General features: G+C 35.6%; 1 protein-coding gene across 1 annotated transcript in view; it reads left to right on the forward strand.

Annotated features, from left to right (window-relative positions):
- Nucleotides 1–2,447: 2,447 nt before the first annotated feature.
- LOC104466348 (syntaxin-binding protein 5-like) overlaps nt 2,448–21,958 on the forward strand; it is a gene marked incomplete at its 5' end in the record, with an annotated part of 58,462 nt that continues 38,951 nt past the window's right edge. Inside the window, 3 exons of the mRNA XM_010079732.1 lie at nt 2,448–2,562; nt 4,370–4,470; nt 20,898–21,032. Of these exons, the coding sequence (XP_010078034.1) occupies nt 2,448–2,562; nt 4,370–4,470; nt 20,898–21,032 (351 nt within the window). The remainder of the gene's footprint in view (nt 2,563–4,369; nt 4,471–20,897; nt 21,033–21,958) is intronic.

A 21,958-nucleotide genomic window follows, 5' to 3' on the forward strand; every position in this document is an offset into this window, starting at 1 on the left:
AGATGTATCTGTATTAGTCCCCCCTTTTAATATCTTCAGAGATATTCCACTCTCCATGACAGCAGAGCCATTATTTAATAAAAAAAGGGAGAAGTAAAAGAATAAATTCAGTTCAAAGCCTGTAGATTTGTCTACTTCTGCTGTACGTCCTGGTGGAGTACACTGGCATGAAAAGATTTGATGAGGTACCTTTATACTCCTCCATGCTTGGCAGCAAAGCACAGAATTTGCAGAAGATGGGCTAAAGTGCCAAGAACATGTGCCAAGTCATCATATCTCTTCAGCTCCTTCAACTGGAAGGACCTCACCACAGCTCCCACAATGTTTGAAAATCACCATCAGTCGGTGATAATGCTGCTATTTAAGCATCAGTCCTTACTTCAGGGCATTTGGCCAGGCTGAAGCAGACAGCATGATTTCTCTCTTATTTTAGTAGTTTGTGAAGTATTTCAGGGTGAACACTTATGCAAATTAATGTGAATTATTGGAGAGTGCTTTATTTGTTTGGGATATGCTGAATTAAATCATCTACTTTGTTAGGATGTTTCCTAGAAAACTGATTTAGCATGATAGTGATGCTGAGGGGTGACAGCCACTTAATCAGGGCAATGCTAGTGTAATTTTCATTAAGGACAATCATTAGCTTGTGCCGTATATTTATACTGAAGGTGAAGCTCAAGTTAAAGGGAAAACACTTATCTGTTAAAACTTCCACTTAGTTTGGAATCCCCACTGGGTGGGTGGGTTGGTTGGTTGGTTGGTTGGGTTTGATGCTAGTCACGCTTCCTCTCACAACAAGCAGTGGGGAACAGTATAAAAAGAGTGACACAGAACAGTCATTCAAAATGGACCACAGGATTACCATCGACCCTTTAAAAGTATCCTAGACTACCATATATATTGACAATTTTAAATAGGTTGTTTATGATGCACAGTTTTTTAAATTATTTTGTTGGTTATAATTGTATTCAGGATGACAGACTGGGAACAAGTGGCAAATAGAGTTACTTAGGTTTTTTTCTCTACCTTATTGTCCTATAATGTAGTTATGATGTTTTATTCACAGCTTTTCATCTGTAGATACCAGTACACTGAGATCCCTGTCAAAGGAGGTATTGTGTTCTTTTGTAAAAGACTATCTCCAGCTTACAAATAGGGAAATGAAGGCACAGGAAAGAAAAGATTATTTTTTTTTTTTTGCCCTAAGATTATCCACTATACCAATAGGTGGAATTAGGAGTAGAGCTTGAGTCTCTCAAGGTCAGTAGTCTCCATTAAACTGCTTGTTTAACAATTGGAAAAGTAATTACTTAATACTTTAAAGTTTTAACCCTCAAATTTGGTAATCTATGGACTTTACTTCTCTGAGGCCATTTTTAGAATAGTTTACTGCAAGTCTGTTCACCTGTGAAAGGGGAAGTAAAAATTCTAACATTTGCCTGCAGTATAGGTGGACAGTTGGCATTTTTGTTCAGGATTTTACAATATGCTAATATGATCATATATAACAAGTAGATAGGGCTTTGTGTTGTAAAATTTTGTTTCTGATAATAATCTTGATGTTTTGAATACATAGCAAGGTGTTTCACCTGTTTTGTACAAATTGTTCTTAATAATATATTTCACATTCCTCTCTTCTTCTGTTTTACATTTTATCTTTGGTAATTTTCTGAAACAACAGTGTCTTATTAGTCTCTGACTCGGATGGGAAAGGCCATCGTCCAAGTTAGGGCAATAGCAATTTAGCATGCAGAGAAAAAGACCCAAAGAGAACAGATAGAAAGCTACATTCATGGTATATCTGGACAACAAGATATTGCTGCAAAGCAGTGTGTCGATGTTAATTCCAAGTGAACTACCTGGTTTGCCAAAAGCAGTGTAACTGTGATTTCACTCAAACTGAGGACTGAACTAGGGAATGTAGTTCATAGCTAGGCTTGGGTAACTCTGCATGGCACTGCATTGTACTCCTGTTGATGAGACAGAAAGAAATAGTTACACGTGAGCTTTTATGTAAGTGTGAAATGTCTCACTCTAAAAAGCATTTTCTCAGATTAAAAAAAAAATAAATCCTGCTACAGAACTGTGTTACTGACCTTAGTCCTAAGTTATTCATTTTATAATGTCTTGATAAGTACAAAAATCTGATACATTCATGTGTTATATGAAGCAATAATGTGTAAAAAGAAATTTAAGGTGCATCCTGATGAATTTTTGTATTAATTCATATCCTTTATTTCACAGGCAAAAAAAAACCAGGCAAGAACAGATCACTCACAATTGGACGTGTTTCAGCCTGTTGATGTTACTACTTTAATTAGAACAGTGGAAAGTCAGCATGAATTCTTTTGTTTTACAGAAAGCAAGAAAAATTAAGGTTAATTAAAGGTTAATTAGAATTTAATTGGTAGTTCTTTCCCCCACCCCTTTACCTCTTGTGATAACAGGAATGTTAGAATCCTTGACTTTGATGGCAACAGATTGGGCAGGCCTGGTGTTGATTGCTACTGCCAACATGAAAGTGGTGCTGCAGTTCTGCAGCTCCAGTTCTTAATCAATGAGGTAAGGACATATTTACTCAGATTCTTCTGTATAAATTTAGTTGAATAAGTCAATTTGTGTGTTGTAATTCAGCGATACAACTTTTCACGTTGACAAACTGTGCCAACAAGTGAGTGCCATACGTCCAGAGGACATTCCCCATACTGCCTCGTAGAATACTGTGGGACTGCACACAGGGAAAAGTACTGCCTTCATATACATCAGTATAAAGTGTTGAACAAAAGGCTGTCACTATATGGATCTGTGCAGGTAAATGTAAAATCCATTAAATTGCTAAATTACTGCTGCGCAGTCCTGTTTCAAACACAAATTAATGAAGGAGCTAAATCTTTCTATGGAAATACATTGATGGTTATTGGCTAAAAACTCAATAGTTGGGGATATGCTACTAGAAGCAAGAAAAAGCACTTGCAAGGATCATAAACCATCATGCTTAGTCTTTGCAAATGGTTTGTAGAAATCAATTTTAGAGAAAATTAAGAAACAGTGACAGAATATAGCTTGTGTTGTGCAGAATATCTCTGGAGATGGAAAGAGGCAAGAAGACTTTCTGGAGTATAAATCTGGGGTTTCTTCTAGAACCTCATAACTTGCCCAAATCATGAGCTAGTTGTAGTCCAGTTTCAATTCATTTTCTCCTGTGAGGTGAGGAAACATTTTCAACAGTTTCAAGTTCTCTTTCTAAACGTGGAGATCTTAGAGAGTCTCAAGGAAAGAGTTTTAGTTTTGTGGATTTTTAAACTGGAGAAATATTTATTTTTTTCTACACCTATTCAGAGAAAGTACCTGAGCCATAGAAACTGAGGAGGGAGGACTGAAACTTTAGAAACAAAGAATCCAATGGAATTATTTCAAGGAAGGCAGGGATGAAAACAGGGAGGCCAGGGTTTGAATCAGTGTTCTTTCTTTTCATGAGGTGATCAGCAGAACCCCTAATACACAGGATTAGCTTGATTTTTGTGATGGATATTCTCTCTGACTTTGGTCCAAACTCCTTGGGAGATGAGAATTAACGCATGGATTGCACTTTATTAGAGAAGTCTCTTCACAAATTTCATTTGCATATGTCAACATTGAAAAGAACAGTTACTAGGATTAGGAAGGCAATCCAAGATGCAAAAAGAGAAGTTTATCGGTCAGTCATAGTTCGTATCAACTGATCTTTCAGTTATATCCTTGCCCTTCCTCAGAATAACTCATTGCCTTCTGTTTGGGAAATGATCTAATTCCTCTCTGCCATAATAATACACAGGGACTTGTACTAGACCTAATCTGAGGTGTAAGTGTAGTAAAACCCATCAGCAGCAGTAGAGAGCTTCCTCTTGCAGTCCATTTTCACATGACATCACTGTTCCATGATGAGAAGAAATATAGTAGGAAGGAGGTAGAAGAAGTTCACTTCAAGCTGCCCAGGCAGGTAGGGTTCTGGGCCTTAGAAGATGTCCATTTTGGGGGCACTTTTAAATAAGTGTTGTCTGTTCTGCATTTCATTCATCTTTGTGCTTACGTGGAAATACATGAGAGTTAATTTGTGTAACCTTGGTACAAAGCTTTAATTTGCATATTCGACTGATGGAGTTTTAATTTCACTTTGGCTGATCTTGTACTAATTAAAAACATTTACATTTACCAGATCAATTCAAATTGACATTTATGATAGAATATATTTTTTTCTAGAAGAAAGCAAGCATTTTTCATAAACTGTATTGTTTTCTATGGGTAGATCACTAACAGTGAGGATCACTTAAGAATAAGACAGAATCTGCAGAAAAGTAATATGTTGTGCTGTATTTCGTGTCTTCTGTAGGGTGCTTTGGTCAGTGCAAGTGCAGATGATGCACTTCATTTGTGGAATCTCCGACAGAAACGACCAGCTATCCTACATTCTCTGAAATTTAACAGAGAAAGGTAAGACTATGTGACACAAAGTAAATATCTCATTTAAAAAACCCCAAACTTACTTTCCAGATTTCTAATAATGTGTGCTTACTAGTTTGCCTTTCTAAAGGTGGATATAGTTTTATCTTGAATTTTTTTCTTCCATTGTTTGAGTCTTGTTTCCGTAGGAAAAAACCTTCACTTTCTCTTTCTGCAGCCTTCTCAGAACTAGAAAAAATTTTTCTGCTTTTTGTTAAAACGTTTTTCATTTTACCTTCTATTCACATGAACTGCTGTGACCAGTAGTGTGTTTGGTTTTGTTAAGACCAGACACCGTCACTGCAATCCTTTTGGCTGATCTGTTGATCAGCACTAGCCAGAGTACCTCAGCTGGCTGTATCAGGGAAGTATTTTCTCTACCTTGAAAGGCTTTTATTTTTGTAAAATACTGGAAGTTTAGCAGAAATAAATTGTGAATTTGGGAAACTGTGGTAAATGTCAAATTAATCAGAGACTGTTTTCCCAATTTTTACTTTATCAGTACTTAATTCTAGAAATCCCTACTGAAAATAAATGAGTGGTTCTAATTTTCAAACTGAAACAGAAGCTGAACACTTTAATTGGTATTTAGTCACCCAAGTAAAACCTGCTATAGTTTTATGGAGCATGAACACTACACTTTTATTAAGATTAAGAAAAAAAATCTATGTTTCTATTAAGGAATTAGGTATGTGGTCAGAAGACCAAGATTAAGTGAATAAATTTAGCAGTTGTTTTTTGGTTTGTTGGTTGTTTTTTTGGGGGTTTTTTTTGGTTTTTTTTTTGGTGAGTCCTTGAGCAATATAGTTATTCTGTACTTCATTTTTGGGCTGGATTTTTTTTGAAATTTGAAAACATAAATATAGTACACAGTACGGTTTTGACTGGAAGTTTAAGTGATATTGTAATTGTCTTTGTATATACATTCAGTGTTTATTGAGGTGCAGCAACTTCTTTTAGGTATTTATATATTTGCTCGTGCAGTGTTGAAAGATATCAGTTCTTTTCCAGAGCTGTGAGGTAAACAGGATCATCAAAGCTTTAGCTGCAGCAAATCTGAAAATTATTATGGAAATAGACTTTTTCTTGGTTGTTTATTATTCAGATACATATCGTGTTTGCCCTTAGCTGTCACCAAGTTGCAAGTTTTGTTGTGGGAAGTACTACATAAAAAGTTAGAAAATAAATATACTGATTCCTAAGAGTTTATAGCATATAGCAAAAGTATACAAAGTGGTGTGGGAGTGCGTGAGGGAAGATGAAAAAAAAAATATTTGTACATTTGCTAGCTGCTTCTGGACAGTAAGTCATCATTTTACATATGTTGAAATATTTGAATCTTGGTATTCTCATCAGGTAGGTACATTATCCACAGTTTATCATTGATAAATCTAAAAATTGTAGAAATTATTCCAGTACATCTTGGTCTAGGTCTCCCAACCAGCAACCTTCCACACAACATAAGGAATCAATAGTTATAAGAATGCAGTGTTTGTTCACCTGGTTGCCTGTCATTTCTCTTCAGAGACACTAGCGTGGTATCTTGGTCAGAATTTTATCAGAATTCCTGATAAAATAAACTCACACACACTGGGCTTTGCTAAGAGAAAAATATTTGTCATCGCATTTACCTACATTTTCTTTTGCTTCTGACAGCCTAAAACATTGGGCAAAATATTTTGAAGCAAGTAATTTGGAATACTGGAAACCTTTGCATAAAAATAAATTTTGTGTAATGACATTTTTGAACTGAGGTTTAAAAAGAGTCTGAGGAGGTAGTTATTTGTAACAAATACATAGCTAGCTATACAGCCTTCTAACAAATTATAGTAAGTTAAGAGTAAAAAAAAAATACTACTAGTTCTTTTACACATATTTTAAGTATCTGATACAATCACTGCCATTTAAATAATTTTTATTAGCACATCAAAGGCAATGAGGCAAATATCCTGATCCACTGCTGTATAATATTGTCTAAGTAATTCCAGTTTTAAATTTGAAAAAGAATTTTCAGTAAGTATGAAGAAATAACTTTGTAGGCAGTTCTTTTCTTTTCAGCATTCTCTAGCACTGCCCTAAGTTTTAGGCTTTTGTATTAAAGCTCTTGGCTCCAGAATGGAATCTCTTCATTTTTATTGTTTTTTCTTTTAACATACATATCAATGACTTTCACATCATCTAACTTTCAGTTTTCTAAGCTGGATTACACATTTAGTATGTAAAATTCAACATAAGTATCTGGGCAAGTAGCAAAAAAGCAAGGCTAAAGCCCTAATTAACCCCATCATTAATTTGGAACATTTCTCTGTCTATAAGCCTAACAAAGTCTAAAAGAGAGCTTCCATTTTTTTTTTTCAAATATATTTTTTGTGTTGGAGCACAGAAGTTATAAATTATCTGATGCTCAGAGAAACAACGAATAATGGTTGCCTTCGCTGTAAGAAATTTATGGCAAAATGGATGTAAGGGGAATTTGGGAGGCTGATAAAGCAATAAGATAAAAATTAATTTTCTTCAAGAAATTAAAAGGTCTGTCTTCCAAAAATTAATGTCTTCTTCACTATTGGAACAGTTAAAAAAAGTTTTATTTTCAATCCTCTCCTCTTCTCTAGCAGAGGGAGGTTAAGGGGAGGCAAGGTTCATACTGAAGAGAGAAAGATTCTTTCTTTTGTCTTAAGTTTGTGACCCAATGAATGAGTTGGTTTTGATGTTTCTTAAATGGAGAGAAGTGCTTGTTGACAGAGAATAGGTTTTAAAATACTGATGCATGTTTTCAGAAAACAGTAAGGTATTGAAAAAGGCTATACAGGGAAGTGTTTAGACCTATGAAAATGGAGCGTGTGGCTCCTTCAAAATTTCCTATTTGCATATCTCTCATGAGGATTTATAAAAATTTTAATTTTACTCATACAGTATGTTTATCTCCTTGATATGCTGTTTGGTTTTTTCTGAACAATGGGCAGATTTACTTCATGAAGTGATGCAATATAATGCACTTTTACTTAAAATTCTAATATTTTATCTGCTTGTGGTGAGGAAGATAATTATATTAGTCCAAATTCTTGATTAATTTGACTTCAATTAATTAACTTCTGTGTAGAATCAGTTTATTCTGAGTTTTTAAAATATTTGATGCGTGAACCATACATCTGTTAGATTGTTAGAGGGATGAATGCTGTTTAAGTCTTTGACTATTACTCCAATCTTCATATTGTTGAACTGTTTAATTTGCAATTTGCTTCTGTTTCTTGACATTTAAGATTTCAGGATAGTGGACTAAAATCTGCTCTTAGCAGTGTTTCTGTATATGTTTATGCAACTACACGAGTCTAATTTGCCCAAGTGTATATGTGTATATATGTATATATATTCCCCCTTTCCCTCCCACAAAAGTAAACGTTTGTTCTTTTATTCAGATGTTGGTAACAACATAGATGTAAAGAGCAAAGTGGAGCACTCTGGTTATCTTTCACTTACCGGGTAGCATTCAATATTAAGACACTGAATGGTTTATGAATAATAATTCACTAACAAAAAGCACTTTTGTACCATTGAGTCATAGTTTGCAGCCCCTCCAGATTGGTTTTTTTTTTCTTCTTCTGACCTATTGTTAAACTAATACTGATGCAATATTAGCAATGTTAGCTTTTTTGTGATAACTCACTGCTGCTTTATTCAGTGTCTCTTTGGAGCAAGTGTAGAAGAAACACTGAAGAATGAGATGTAATGGCAAACTGGTATTTTGTTCTACAGTGTAATTCTCTGGACTTTTTAGCAACTTATGTGGTTTTGCCTTGTATCAAAATACAATTTCTGTTGCTGTAATTGGTATGTAATACAATGCATTAAGGACCTTCAAGAAAATACAAATGTAAGCAATGTGTTTCAGTGCTCAGCCCCATTCCGAGAGCTTTAATGATAACACCGTTACTCAAAGGCATGCTTGACAGTAGCGTATGGTTGATAGTATATGATTTCCTTTCCATCCGTTTACAAATAGGATGGACAGGTAAAACTTTTTAACCTCTGGAAACAGTCCACAGCCAAGGGGTGCAGCCCAACACAGCCTGGACACCAGGCTGCACGTGCACCCCAGCACAGCACAGGCTTGCACCTACTCAGGTTGACTGCTGTGTGTAACTCCTCCACATGCAACAATCTCCCAGTCAGGATCCTGACACTATTATATGACTATTCAAACTTACGTCCGCTACTCCTCCTATTAGGAAAAATTGCTCCCTGCTAATTTCACCCTTCTGATGACAAGAGACCTTCTGGCTTCAAGACCACATTTATTTTTATGGCTCTTACTGCCCTTTGTTATGATATTCTGGTATCCACATTGTCAGGCATTTTAAATATTTTGTCACTCCTTTGCAGTTAAACAGCACATTCATATCCATTCACAACCTGCTGTTTGGGGTTTTTTTTCACTATAAAAATCAATATTCTGTATTTTCCTTTATAAATCTGTGTCTTCATTCCCTTTCTCTTTTCTTTGGCCTTTCTTCTCATATCAGTTGTCTCTGAGATGATGGTTAGACAAGAAGACATATTCCAGATAGGGTCCCATCTGTGCTGTGGACATTGCCATTGCCATTTTCTTTTATGCAGGAATATGTTTGCTAATGCATGCTCTAATAACATCTTCCTTTTACACGGCTTCATCTTATCAGTGCTTGTGGTCTTACTGTGATTGACTAATACACCCATTGCACTTCTTCACTGATGTGTATCTAGCTGGCAGGGAAGGTGCTGCTTTTCAGTGCAAGCCTTTCAGAGTGAAAGCAAAGCAAGACAAGCGAAATTGAAATGATCTTTTTCCATCACTTTTATATCATGAATTCCAACCCTAAATTGGAAGTTCTTATTCTTTGACATTTGAGGCCTTGCCCTTTGCATTTTAAATTTAATTCCATTTCTTGTACTCTACTTGTGCAGATTGTCCTTCCTCTGTAATATTGTGTCCCTAAGAGGTTTCATTAGTGTTAGTACCAAGATCGCTTAAGAAATTACAAGATCAGCTGTAAAACTAATACTTGAGAATCCCTCAAATATCCAGTAAAGTATTTCCTTTTTTTCACTAAAATCAAGTGGAAAATAGACATTAAAAATAGAATTTTATAGCAATGGTTTTTATAGATGCTGTATTTAATTTTGACATATGCTAGATTTCCAGCTATTGGAATATTCTGGAATAGCCTGCCTTTAGTAAAACAGGGAAGGTAGGTTTACCATAACTTTTCAAAATTTGGCTTTTGAAACTCAAAACCTTGGTTAGTGTGTATTTTTAAGTATATTTGAGCAATAACATTACAGTCACAACATCATAGATGACAGCATGGATTCATTTTTCTATTGGTTTTGATTTTTTAATGCTTAATTCTTGGGCAGGATTTTGTAACGCAATCTGAGTTGGTGCCACTGCAGAGGAAGTGCTGCAAGAATTTAAGCTGACTAGCTTAAAACTAGTTTGGTTTCTCTGTGCTTAAATTACCCCAAATTAGATGTTACTCTAAAATAGTGTCACCTTTTATTGATCCATTGACTGTTTGCTAGAGAAATCTGTTGGTTGCCATTTCCAGGAATATCTAGACCCTGCAATTATTAGCAATACTTCTTTTCTAATCTGTACACGATGCAATAAACTCTCTTCTAATTACGGAAGTCCTAGTGATATTTTTCATTTTGGAATATTAAAAAGATCTCTGTATCCAGATACAACCTTGAATTTAAGAATCTCTGTTCTTTTTATTATTGATGACTTTCACAGTCTTTCCCCAGAGTAATGTTTAGTCCACCAGGATCCTGCCAATATTATAGTTTTCAGTTTCATTTAGATTAAAAATATCCTTAAATGCATTATGCCACAGTATCTGCTTTTATACCTTTTTGCAGAACATCTTTTCTGAAGGCAAATAGAGCTGTTTAAGGTATTTAAGGTCTGTTTTTACACAGCTCTGTACATAAAGGTTCTATTTCCATAATGAGACTTTGAAATATGCAATAATAACATTAGCACAGTGTGTAGTAATTTGATTTTTGATAACGACTCAGAGAAGTCTCAAAACAGCAAATACAGTTGCTGTGTTACATTGGTTACATATATATCTTCATTTTAAAAGCACATGTCCAAGACTTAAGAAAACACATGACAAAGTATGATTAATAATTTGGCAAATGTTTTTCTATTTCATGGTTATCAACTAATTGCAAATCTATTCACATTTTCCTCCCGTTGGTGCATTAAAAGCAGATTAACAGAAAATGGCTGATATGCTATATATTAATTCCTCTTGGAGATAACAGCTGTATTTAATAACACAAGGACCAAAAGAACTGAAAGATGTCTTACACCCAATCACTTCTACTTTCCCACTATAGCTAAAACTGTACCAGATAGCTTCTGCTCTCCCCAGCCACCCCTCAGCTGTTCATTTGACTTATTACTTTATTTAGAGCTTTTTACATAAAATATTTTGGCAAATACATAAAGAATTTTGGGGATTTGATCTGAGACGGTGGAAAGCATACCAAGTGAAGGTTTCTAAACAAGAATTTGCTCAAGTGTGAAACACCAGAATCACTGTTCCTAGCTGCTAGTGGGCCAAATGTTGTGGCTATAAATAAAGCATAGTTAAAATCTTTGAAAAGTGAAATTTACTTATGAGAGCTAATAACTTCATACATTTGCTATGTGTATACGCGTGTGTGTGAATGCATGTATACGCGTGTGTGCATGTGTGTACTTGTGCATACACACACACATATATGAAATCAGCATGACCCTTGGAACTGCTGGAGAAAAATGCATAGCTAGCTCAGTTAGCTGAGGACTTAACAGTACAGGGACTAGAGGGCCCTCTGGCCTGACAATCAACACTCTTTTCCAATTTACCTCTTCCTCTGTGTCACTCTGGCTGTAGTTCCTTCTGTTATTTCTATGAGAAATCTCTTAAAAATACCATTTTGCAAAACATCTTCGTGAAGTTTTGAGTTTATTTCAATAGGGAAGAAAAACATTTTCTGAATTATTTAATTTTTATGTCACCTGACCACTTCTGATTGTCTGCCTGAGTAATCTATGTGCTGGTTTCTTCCCTCAGAAAAAAATCCTCTAGCTCTTAGCACTAGACATAATGTTGCTACGTGCTGCAAAACGTCAGATCACATGCTGAGCAGTGTGCTTGTTATTTCTAATGCTTTGTAGAAAATAAAGCATGTAGAAAATAAATCAGTAGATTTTCTGCTTTTTTGAGAAAACACAGGGTAACATGTAACGTTGTTTTCACATAGCAGCTGCTGTGTTGCCAAATTGCTCTAAGGCCAGGTTTGGATAGCAACATTTAAAATGTATACACACCACCATTGAACAACTGTGTTTTGCAGCCTTAGTCATAACAAATGAGAAGTCCAATACTGTAATACAAAAATGCATCATCTAGTACATCTCATACATAGTCACATTAGACAAGAGCAAAAAAAGATATATTTTAAAATTTAAACAATTTCAGACAGCATAAACAGTCTGTGTTGTCAGTTGGAATTTTCAGCTTGCTACAGTTACACAGAAATTCTGTGGCTTTATTTTTTGAAGTTTTCAAGTTGGAGTTTTGAGACATCTCTCATAGTCCTGTTCAGATCTCTCCTTTGACCTTTGTTCCATTAGATTTCCAGTCATATATTAAAGCAGTGAAGAACATACACCCGTTCTGTTGCACTAAGTCATTTGGTTCTTGAAAACCACACCACCCCTTTCCTGCCCAGGCACACGTCAGCTTCAAACAGAATCCAATGCGATGATTTAGGATACTTTTCCTTCTGTCACAATAAACTCTGGGCATTATTCCAGTAAATCAGAAATAGAGCTAGTAATGTCGGTGTTGAGATTATCTCATTAAACAGTACATGAGCGGGAAGAGAAGAGAGACTACAGATTGCAGAAAAACAAGGACCGTTAATCACAGAGTCCCTGTCTACTGAAGCATAACAAATGAGAGCAGCTGGTCTCCAGTAAGTCTACATGATTTTGGTTGATGGAAGCTCTTAAGAAAAAAGTGTGTATAACACAAAAAGTATACACATGTAAAAATGCAATTTTTTTAAACTTTGAAGTCAATTTCAGTATTTCAATGTTATCAAGATAGTATAGGGTCATTCAAAATAGCTTGATTGATATTGATATATAATAGGTTTTAAACTCATTACAGTCAGAATATCTGCTATAACCACAGATTTGTGTCTGTTGCAGCAAACGGGATGAAATACTAGCATATCTTTAGTTTACTTTCTTAACAGTTATGGAAAGTCAAGCTGTTTATCAAAAGACAAGTTTCAACCTTTCATCTTTAAGTCCCAAGTTACTTTTTTAAAACCATGGGATTGGGAAGCTAAAGCTGAGTTTTCAATTTATAACTTCAGTTTTTGGTGAAAAGATGAGAGAAACTCTACCCTTAGGTACTGTTGTTGTTTGTTTTGTTTTTGTTTTTGTTTTTAATACAGCTGCTACAAAGTCAATGAAAGAAATAAATCAAAAACTTTCTGTGTTAAGAACACCATCTCCTTCTTCCATCCTTTATTTTTTGTCTTTTATTGCTAAGAAACTCAGTGGCTATTATTGTGGTCTGCATTGCCCGTCACTGTCACTATCCTTGGTATTACAACTCCCTTTTCACTTAACCTTCAAAGAAATTAGTGGAGAACAAGTGAAGTATTACAAATAAGAAACAGTGATTTCACAAGCCAGTAGACAGGAGAAAAACCATGTACATTGTGTTTCCTTGAAGATGAAAGCAACAGTCCATTTGCCGACCCTGTTTCATTAGTTTGCTGACTCCACTGCTTTTGTGGAACTTTTATTCTCCTTTTGTTTGTCTAATGACCTTGAGTTGGCATCAGAAACAAATTGGAAGCCAATGAAAAGTATTCTGGTTTCTTCCAGCATCTTTTTCTTTGTATGGAAGCGGGTTTCCATGTAAATTACTTTTCTTTTTTTTCTTGGGTCCAAGTCCACACGTTACACCCATTCAGTCCACTGCGTTGCTGTTGTATAGTACTGGAGATCTAGCCAGGGAGAGTATGCCACTGCCAATACAATTCAATGGGCAGTGATTCTGTTCCCACATGTAAGACTTCCCAATGAACTTACAGTCAAAACCATAAAAGGGAGTTGACAAAAAGAGGGTGTATTTTTGCTGTGCATTTGTCCAGGAGGAAGGAAATCATTTTTCTGTCATCCTGAAGATTAACCAAATTATTAGTAGCACAAGCTACAAAAGTTGTCATCCTCTTGCTCACTGGGATTTCAAAAGTGATTTTTAAGTTGTTCTGGGGCTCCAGTAATGCCAGTTAACATGATGCAGTGCTGCTGCTAGAGCAGATAGCCGTTGAGTTACCAAGAGTGTGACTTCCTTGTATTGTAGGAAGCTCTAGTGCAGCTGTCTTTTCAATTCTTTTAAATTATCACTGTTGTGCAAATAATAAGCGTAATGAATACTTCAGCTAAAGCAATGTAAAATTAAGACAAACTGTTTTGTGAACTAATTGTGTAAGCTGAATAATCTGAGATACCGAACTTGAAAGGGACATTGGCAAACAGATGTATAGCACTAGAAAGTAACTGTTACCGCTGCTTTGACTCCATATTTCATTCATGTTCCTCCGTAAGGAATATGTATTGAATTGCCTGATGTTAAGCAATTAATTTTACTGTCTCTCTCTTTAAAACATTGATCTCTACAGACTGCTTTAAGAGGACAGCCTAAGTAATATCTTCAAGTGGTCCTACTGTTTGCAGGTATTCGTAGTTCAGTCAGGAAATACACACAGTAGCATGAGCTAAATGATAGCTTGTTTCACAGTGTTTAATTGTAAATAGTTTGTACATTTCATTAATAACCTAGAATTTATTGCTAGAGATGATTCACTGAGTAGATATAAACAGAATAGTCACATTCGGCTCCTGACTAATGTGATGGAAAAATAGAATGAATTTCTAATTATTAAACACTTCATTAGATATTCTTTACCTACTCAATCCTGACATAAACTTTAATGGCAGTGTATGCACTATAGTCAAAACAACAAAGAATATTTGTGCAGTCTGTATAACACTCAGCTGGAAAAAATACAGAGATGGAAATGTCGATGCAGTATTTTGAGAATAGAATCCACCCTAATATTCCTTTTGTGTTCAGATATCCCTAAATAACAATAGGCTTTAATACTCCAATGCCTTTGTTATGTTGTCATCAGGGTGATTTATGTACGGTGTGTTTTCAGCTCTACTTCACTTTCCTCTATACAAGTAATTAAAACATAAAATAAGAAGTACCAATTGATTTTAGTTCAAAATAAGTGTTGACTGATGATGCTAGCAGAAAATATGTGAAACAGAATATTTTTTTCTTAATTTCAGTTAAAACTAAATCACACTTTTAAAAATGAGGTGGACGACAAAAGTCTGTCTCAAAGGCATATTTGGTTCATTCACTGTCTGCGTGCCTGGGGCCACTATACATTTTTGAAATTATCTTGTTTGGTATGTGGAGAATCTTGTTTGAATAGGAGAAAATTTTATGTTGTGATATAGTATCACCAAGACCCTGAAAGGAAAAACTGTCCAGATGTATTGAACAGCTATATATTTGATTTGACTCTCAGTCATGCCAGTTAGTAGTTTAAACTATTTCCTGTACTCTTACGTCAGCCCTAGAGACCTGCATACTTTTAAATTAACCTGAAAGTTTAAGTTCAACATTGGAAATCCTAATAATGGAGTTCATCTTGGATTTCTGCCTTCCTAGAACTTCCTGGTAGATAAGCACACACGCAGTCCTTGATGCAGGGGAAACACTGCTGTCATTACCATGCACAGACCCAGCTCACGTCTGCGTGGGGAACTGCACAACCATCTGCTGCAAACACATCACCTGGTATGGACAGCAGGCTGCATGGATTGCTGCTGTTGTACATGTCTTTTACATGTCTTACAGAGCTGATGAGCTCCAAATTTATAGGTAGCCCAGGGAGAAGAGTAAATACCTCCAGAGGCCAAATAGCTCATAATTTACATCCTTTGCTTGATCTGCTGGAGACAACACGTTGTCTTCATTTTCTGTATATCTGTTGAGGCACTTCTAGTCAGCTACAAATTACTTTGCTTGAATATCTGCCTAAATGATTTTTGTGTGCATTTCATGGCTTAAAACAATTATCTCAGCGATAACATTCCCTTGTGAACTGACAGAAAAGCAACCCTACACTTTCTGAGAATACTGGCTAACCAGAAGCTCCCTCAGAGAGAGGCCAGTTTGCTTTCATCCACTGGAGAAGGAGGGGCACTAGATGAGTCTGGTCTTCTTTGTATGTCAGTGAGGACTTTTTGTATTACTTTTCTTCAAAAATACCAAAGGGAGTGGTGAGGGGGAAAAAAAAAAAAAAGAGTTGGGTGGAAATAATTAGTGCTTGCTGATAGAGGGAGAAGGGGACTGTACACAATGAGGCACCCTTGGCAGCTGCAGTTTTCATTGCTGGGGAGAGGAAACCCTGCAGAAGTCGAGAAGGAAGGGAAGGGCTTATCTAGTTGTTTTCCTGTGTTGTGAATTTTCATCGAGGGCAACAGATGCCTCTCTAAAAAGAGCTGCATTGAAAGAGGACCTGACAGAATGTCAGCCAGTCATTGGCCAGTACCAGAGAGGATGCCTTGCAGCTGCTGGGCTTGCTTCCTATCAGCTACTCATGTTCCCAAGTTAATGCTCCTTCATGTTTCGTCTTCCTCTTCTCATGTGAATTTCTGAGATTTCTGTCTTTTCTGAGAGCCTGCACAGTGTAGTTTATTTTGGTAGGATTCTGAGAAGAGGTTCAAGCTGATGTTTTTTTTGTAAACAAAATAGTTTTTGTTTTTTTAAAGAAACTTAACCCTTCTGCCAGTCGGTGCTCAGCATAAGGGCTATACATGTTTTATGCTTGTCCACATTTGAGATTATCTTTGTAAGGGAAAAGTCATAGTATAAATTTAGTTGCAGTTCTAATGTCAAATTAGTTAAATAATTAAGTTGGAAAAACTTTTCATCACTTGGACAAAAATGCAATTTATTCTTCCCCCCTTCCACAGCTCTCCCCACTCTTCACCAGGAATAGTGTTCCAGGAAAATTTTTCATTCTAAAAACAGAAAAACAAAAATAACAAAGCAGAGGCAGAAGGAAGTGTTCTCAAAATTATCTTTTATTTTTCTTAAAGCAATATGATTAGCATAAGAAAGATTATTTTAAGCCATCTGAGAGTTTTTCTAGTATTTCAGAGAATGTAGCAGTCTAAATTATTTTAACATTGTAGTATGTGAGTTAGGTGGTGTGGGTTGATGGTTGGACTTGGTCTTTTCCAACCTTAATGATTCTATTATTTCTATGATTTTTCTATGATTCTCCTAATATGCAATGAGCAATTTTGGTCAGAGTTGTTAGACTGTAGAGTGCTGTGATTTTCTGAAAAAATATGCCTTTTTCAAGATTTGCTAGTCAAAATATTTTCCATTCTAAAATGACATTAAATTTTTTTACAATACCTCTTTAAGCCATTCCATTACCTCTCTTATTGCTTACATATTTTTAGAAATTTTGTCAGGACTCTAGATAAAGAGTTTTTGCTTAATAAATTCTGATTTAGGTCGTTTTTTGACATCTACTGATTTTTTTAATATTACATTTTATATCCTGTTTTGTGGTTTGAATACATTGGAAAACTGATACAATATTCTGGACCATTTTGGCAGCATAGAAACACCATTTTTTGGTGTCAGCCTGTGTTTTTTATTATTTCTTATAATAATCAATGAGATTCATATTGTGGTTTGCTGCTAAGAATGTATAATATACACATTTCTGTCTGAATTTCTCTAAGTGATCAACGCTGAGCAAATTATCAGGTCTCTGTTTAAATGGGTTCCATGTTATCTCAATCAGATTGACAATCTGATTAAATTTTGCTAGGACCTCTTCATAATAGCATAAATCACTACAACCCCTAACTTCTTAAGAAGAAAAATAGCCTTTCTTTCTTTCTTTCTGGCTAATTGACTGTTTTTTGTAAAGGCATCAAAGGACATCTTAATTGGCTTGTGGGATACATGATTAATAGAGGAATACCTTTCATCCACAGTGAAAACTACAGTATGAGACTTCATTGTTTTCACTTGAAGAAATCGTTATGTAATTTCAGTACTTACTGAAATGGAAGATGTTCATTAAAAGTCTGAGTCTGGCTGAAAAGCATTCAAGCCTCAAGTCAAGTTAATATTTTCTGTAAAAGTGAACAGTCAATAATACATAAAGCAGTTTGGATTTAATTTACATAATGTAAAAGAAAACTGCTTCAGAGTAGTGCACCATTTTCTGAGAATATGAAAATTATATGTCTTTATTTGATGAATCCTAACAATGTATCATATTAAAATGCATAGTAATCCCTATGCTCTAATAGGCTTGTTAAATATCTGGATTGTCTTTAAGGGAATAGCATTTTCTTATGAGCTCACATATTGTAAAAGGTGGTATTAAAGTGTGATAACAGTTTGAGTAAACAATGAAGACTCATGGGGTAGTTTTCACTGGGGAAGAAAGAATACGCAGAATACTTTCTTATATGGCTGCCCCATAAATCTATCAAAACAAATTATTTAAGAGGAAATAGCTGAGCTTAAGAAAACAGTAAAATTTATGGTCATTTCCTTCATTCTTGAATAACACCTCATTCTCTTCTGGTCTTTCACACTATATATCCAGACTTAGTAGCTACTGATGCCTGGGATTTCAGATAGTAACTGATGGCCAGGGATTAGTACTTTAGTCTGATTTTTCTCTTACTGTAGGGCCTTGCCCTTGAAAGATTATGTTCTTGAAATTTTAAACTGGGAACTTAAATGCCCATTTAGTCTCATGGTTGTTGTGGCAGTGCATGCTAGAGATCATAACCTAGAAGCAAATTTCAGAAAGGAAAAGCAGAACAAAGCAGCCTCGTATTGTGTCTGAGGTGATTTTGAGACTGTGTTCATAATCAGGGTATTGGATTCAGTCTTGTGCTTTGGAGACCGAGTTTTCCACAGTACACCATTCGGCTTGTGAATGGATTTATGAGAGTATTGAAAATCAGTATGGTCCTAGGTGGACTTGTATCTGCTTAGTCTGATGACAGAACTTCAAGAATTTGGAGTAGCAGCATTCAAGTCAACTAGGGTTCACTTTGTAACTCGTGAGTTATTTGTCAGTCACTAGACAGATATATTTTCAACACTTTCAAAGCCATAAGTATTTTATCTTTCTGTAAATTACATTTCCTACAAACAAGTGCTGAATGAACATGAGTGTGAAATGGTTAAGAGGATTTATCAACCAGGAACTAGGGAGATTTTTGCATGGGCTGGGACCTAATAAAGTATGCAAGAAGTGAAAGTAGAGCTAGTACAGAAAAGCAAGAAATAAAAAAAATTTAAACTAAATATGAACCTAGCAAGAAGTGTGGCAAATAGTTCATCCGAAAAGAAAGCAAAAGAAATGAAGTTGTTTAGTTTAAGGAGAAAGATCAGGAAAAAATGTGAAAACAGCTTCATATTTATAAAACTACAAAGTGAAAAGGGCAAATTGTTCTTTGCTTCTGTTATGAACAGAACAATAAAGCTAACAGCTTAAACTCCAGCAAGAAATATGTAGGTGGCATACACCTTTTGCAATTTTTCCTGTCAGATATTTGTTGGTCTGACTTCACCCACAATATAAGTACTAAGTTGTTGCAGGAAGGCATTTTCATTTATGCATACTGAACTGTAATTCCCATTCTCGAAGCAATTCTCTTAAAAAACTTGGTTCTCTTTCCGATAAAGACAGTGGAATTATTGCCAGCATTAGACTAGCGGTAAAATTTCACCTTTCTGCAGGTAGATAGCACAAAGCCTCTGTCATACTTAAGTCTCACTTGGACCAACAAAATAAGATTTCTGTGAAGGGTAAGGCTTGTTCTTAATTCATGATTCAGTAATAATTTTCCCTATAAATTACAATGTGAAGGCTGCATATTTCAGCTGTGTTCAATCCAGTGTGATAAATAAGGCCAAAAAAATTTTGCATTCAACATTAAATGTCCTGACACATGATTTGGAAAACTGCGGAACTATCCAAATACTGTGTAGGATCTGTTTGGAATCTTGTTGTTTGCTGAGAGTATCTTACAGGGAACAATTACAGAAAATATGTGAAATTTATATAAATATTAAACAACTCCTTTAATTCAAAGGCTGGCAAATGTTCTACTTGGAGAACTTTACATGACCAAGAGGCCAAGTTACTGGACAATGGCCAGCACTTCTCTCACTCCTGTATAATTAATTCAAAAAGATTGATGTACCATAAGAATAAAAAGTTGAAATATGTATGTTCTTAAATACTGTTTATACATTTGTGAGGGTGGAAGGTGTTAAGGATAAAAATTATTGCATAGCTGTTAAATCAAGTTTGTATTTAAAAGCTAGAAATAGCCTGCTTGTGAAGCTGAATGATAAATATGATAATGTATGGAATACCAAGCAAAATACCTGGTTTTTGTCAAAATTTCTGAGGCTATACCATATGGTCAGGTTAAGTTGCAGTCTCTGTAGGTAGCATGCATTCCATTATATTTTAGCAGCAAATGGGTTTTTATTTCTTATAGATTTAGTTTTGCTTGAATGTATGTAATATCTATATAATAAATATAATATCAAAGAAACATGAATCTACTAATTCATAACCTGTGAAACTTTTATATATTTTCTTGGAAAGATGTCATGACACCTTTCTGAGCTAATACAGCACTGGTTCATCACCCTGTAAGAATGATATGAGTGTAGGATTCAGTGTGTCCATGATATAATACTTCACTGCACTTGGTAACGCTCTTATCTAGTGCCCTACGCTCCCAAATAGCCAATAAAGTGAATATTTCCTTCTGTGAATGATGGTGTTACACTTTGCTGTACAAAACATTAATCCCACTGATGTCTGTTAACTTCTTTTTGTTGAACTGGAAAAAAATGCTTATTCTAAGAAAGGAGATAAGAAAGCCTAACTTGAGAGTCTTGGGTACTCTCATAGAGCAATTTACATACTCATGGAGATAACATCACTTAGTTCGGTTGCTCCAGTGACACGACTCTTTTTTGCTGCCCTTCATATAGGCAGGCAGGATGTTTTGTTTGTTTTGTTTCGTGTTATCTTTTGTGATTTTTCTGGAGATGACCCCCAAAACCTGCAGATTCTTCAGAACGCTGGGCCTGCTGGGCAGACTTTTCTCAAGTTATAAAATGGAAAGAACAATTCTTTTATCTGCAAAGGTGTTATAAAATATTGTTGATATGATATTCAGTCACGTTTTTGTTTTTCCTTTCCAGGATTACTTACTGCCATCTGCCTTTCCAGAGTAAATGGCTTTATGTTGGAACAGAGAGGGGAAATACACACATTGTAAATATTGAGTCCTTCATTCTTTCTGGCTATGTTATCATGTGGAACAAGGCAATAGAGCTGTAAGTGCAGACGTTTTGCATTTGTGTCTGTGATCATTTTCGTAGCTGTCTTAAGATTCATTTTTGAGAATCATTTGTTTTTACAAATCTTAACAAATCTTTTGAAAACCTTTTATTTTAATGAGTGCATGTGCTATATTAACTGTTTTGTTACAGGACATTAGGAATTCAGATTTGTGATTGAGACCATGCGATGAAGTTGTTTAGCAATCTGTTTAAGCATGAAGTTCCATGAAATACAGATAACCATTAATCTCACAAATTCATATTTTGCTGTTTTTATGAGAGTAGCTTGATCACCATCTCCTGCAAACTTCTTGTGAAGAGAATAATGGAGTGTATTGGCCCTAAGACTCTATGGAGAACTTTTCTTAATTGAACTGTAGGATCATTTCGATAAGAAGAGATTAGAGGTCTCTAGACCAAGCCTCCTGCTCAAGACAGGGCTGATTTCAAAGCTAAATCAGGCTCATAAAAACCTGACGAAGCACTAGGAAAGGTAATGAGTGTCTGTTAAATGACAATCCTCTGACAGGCTAGCACAGCTGCCTGTGTTGTGGGTATGAAATGGAGGGAGATATATAACAATCTGACTGGGATAAATCTAGGCTTCCTGCAAATGAAAGCCTCAACAGAAACAAAAAAGTATTTCTCTCCTGTTCCATCCGTGGGGTTCCAGCAAGAGGAACTGCTGTGGGCAAATTCATAGTGTTTCATGCAGTTTCTGAGATGTCTGGTTCGTGTTTTGAGGAATCTGTAACCTCTGGCAGGTAATAAGCTGAAATTCACCAAGCTCAGTGAACCAAGAGGACAGTATGGAAGAACAGGGCTACAGGCCTACGATGGTGGATCTAATTCTCTGTCCCAAGCAGAGCTCACATTGGGAGCAACCACTTTTCTCCAAAAATCTCTGCTTTCCCTTTTTT

Source organism: Pterocles gutturalis, unplaced genomic scaffold (genome assembly GCF_000699245.1).
Source record: "Pterocles gutturalis isolate BGI_N339 unplaced genomic scaffold, ASM69924v1 scaffold19869, whole genome shotgun sequence".
In the NCBI taxonomy this organism is placed as follows: Eukaryota; Metazoa; Chordata; class Aves; order Pterocliformes; family Pteroclidae; genus Pterocles; species Pterocles gutturalis.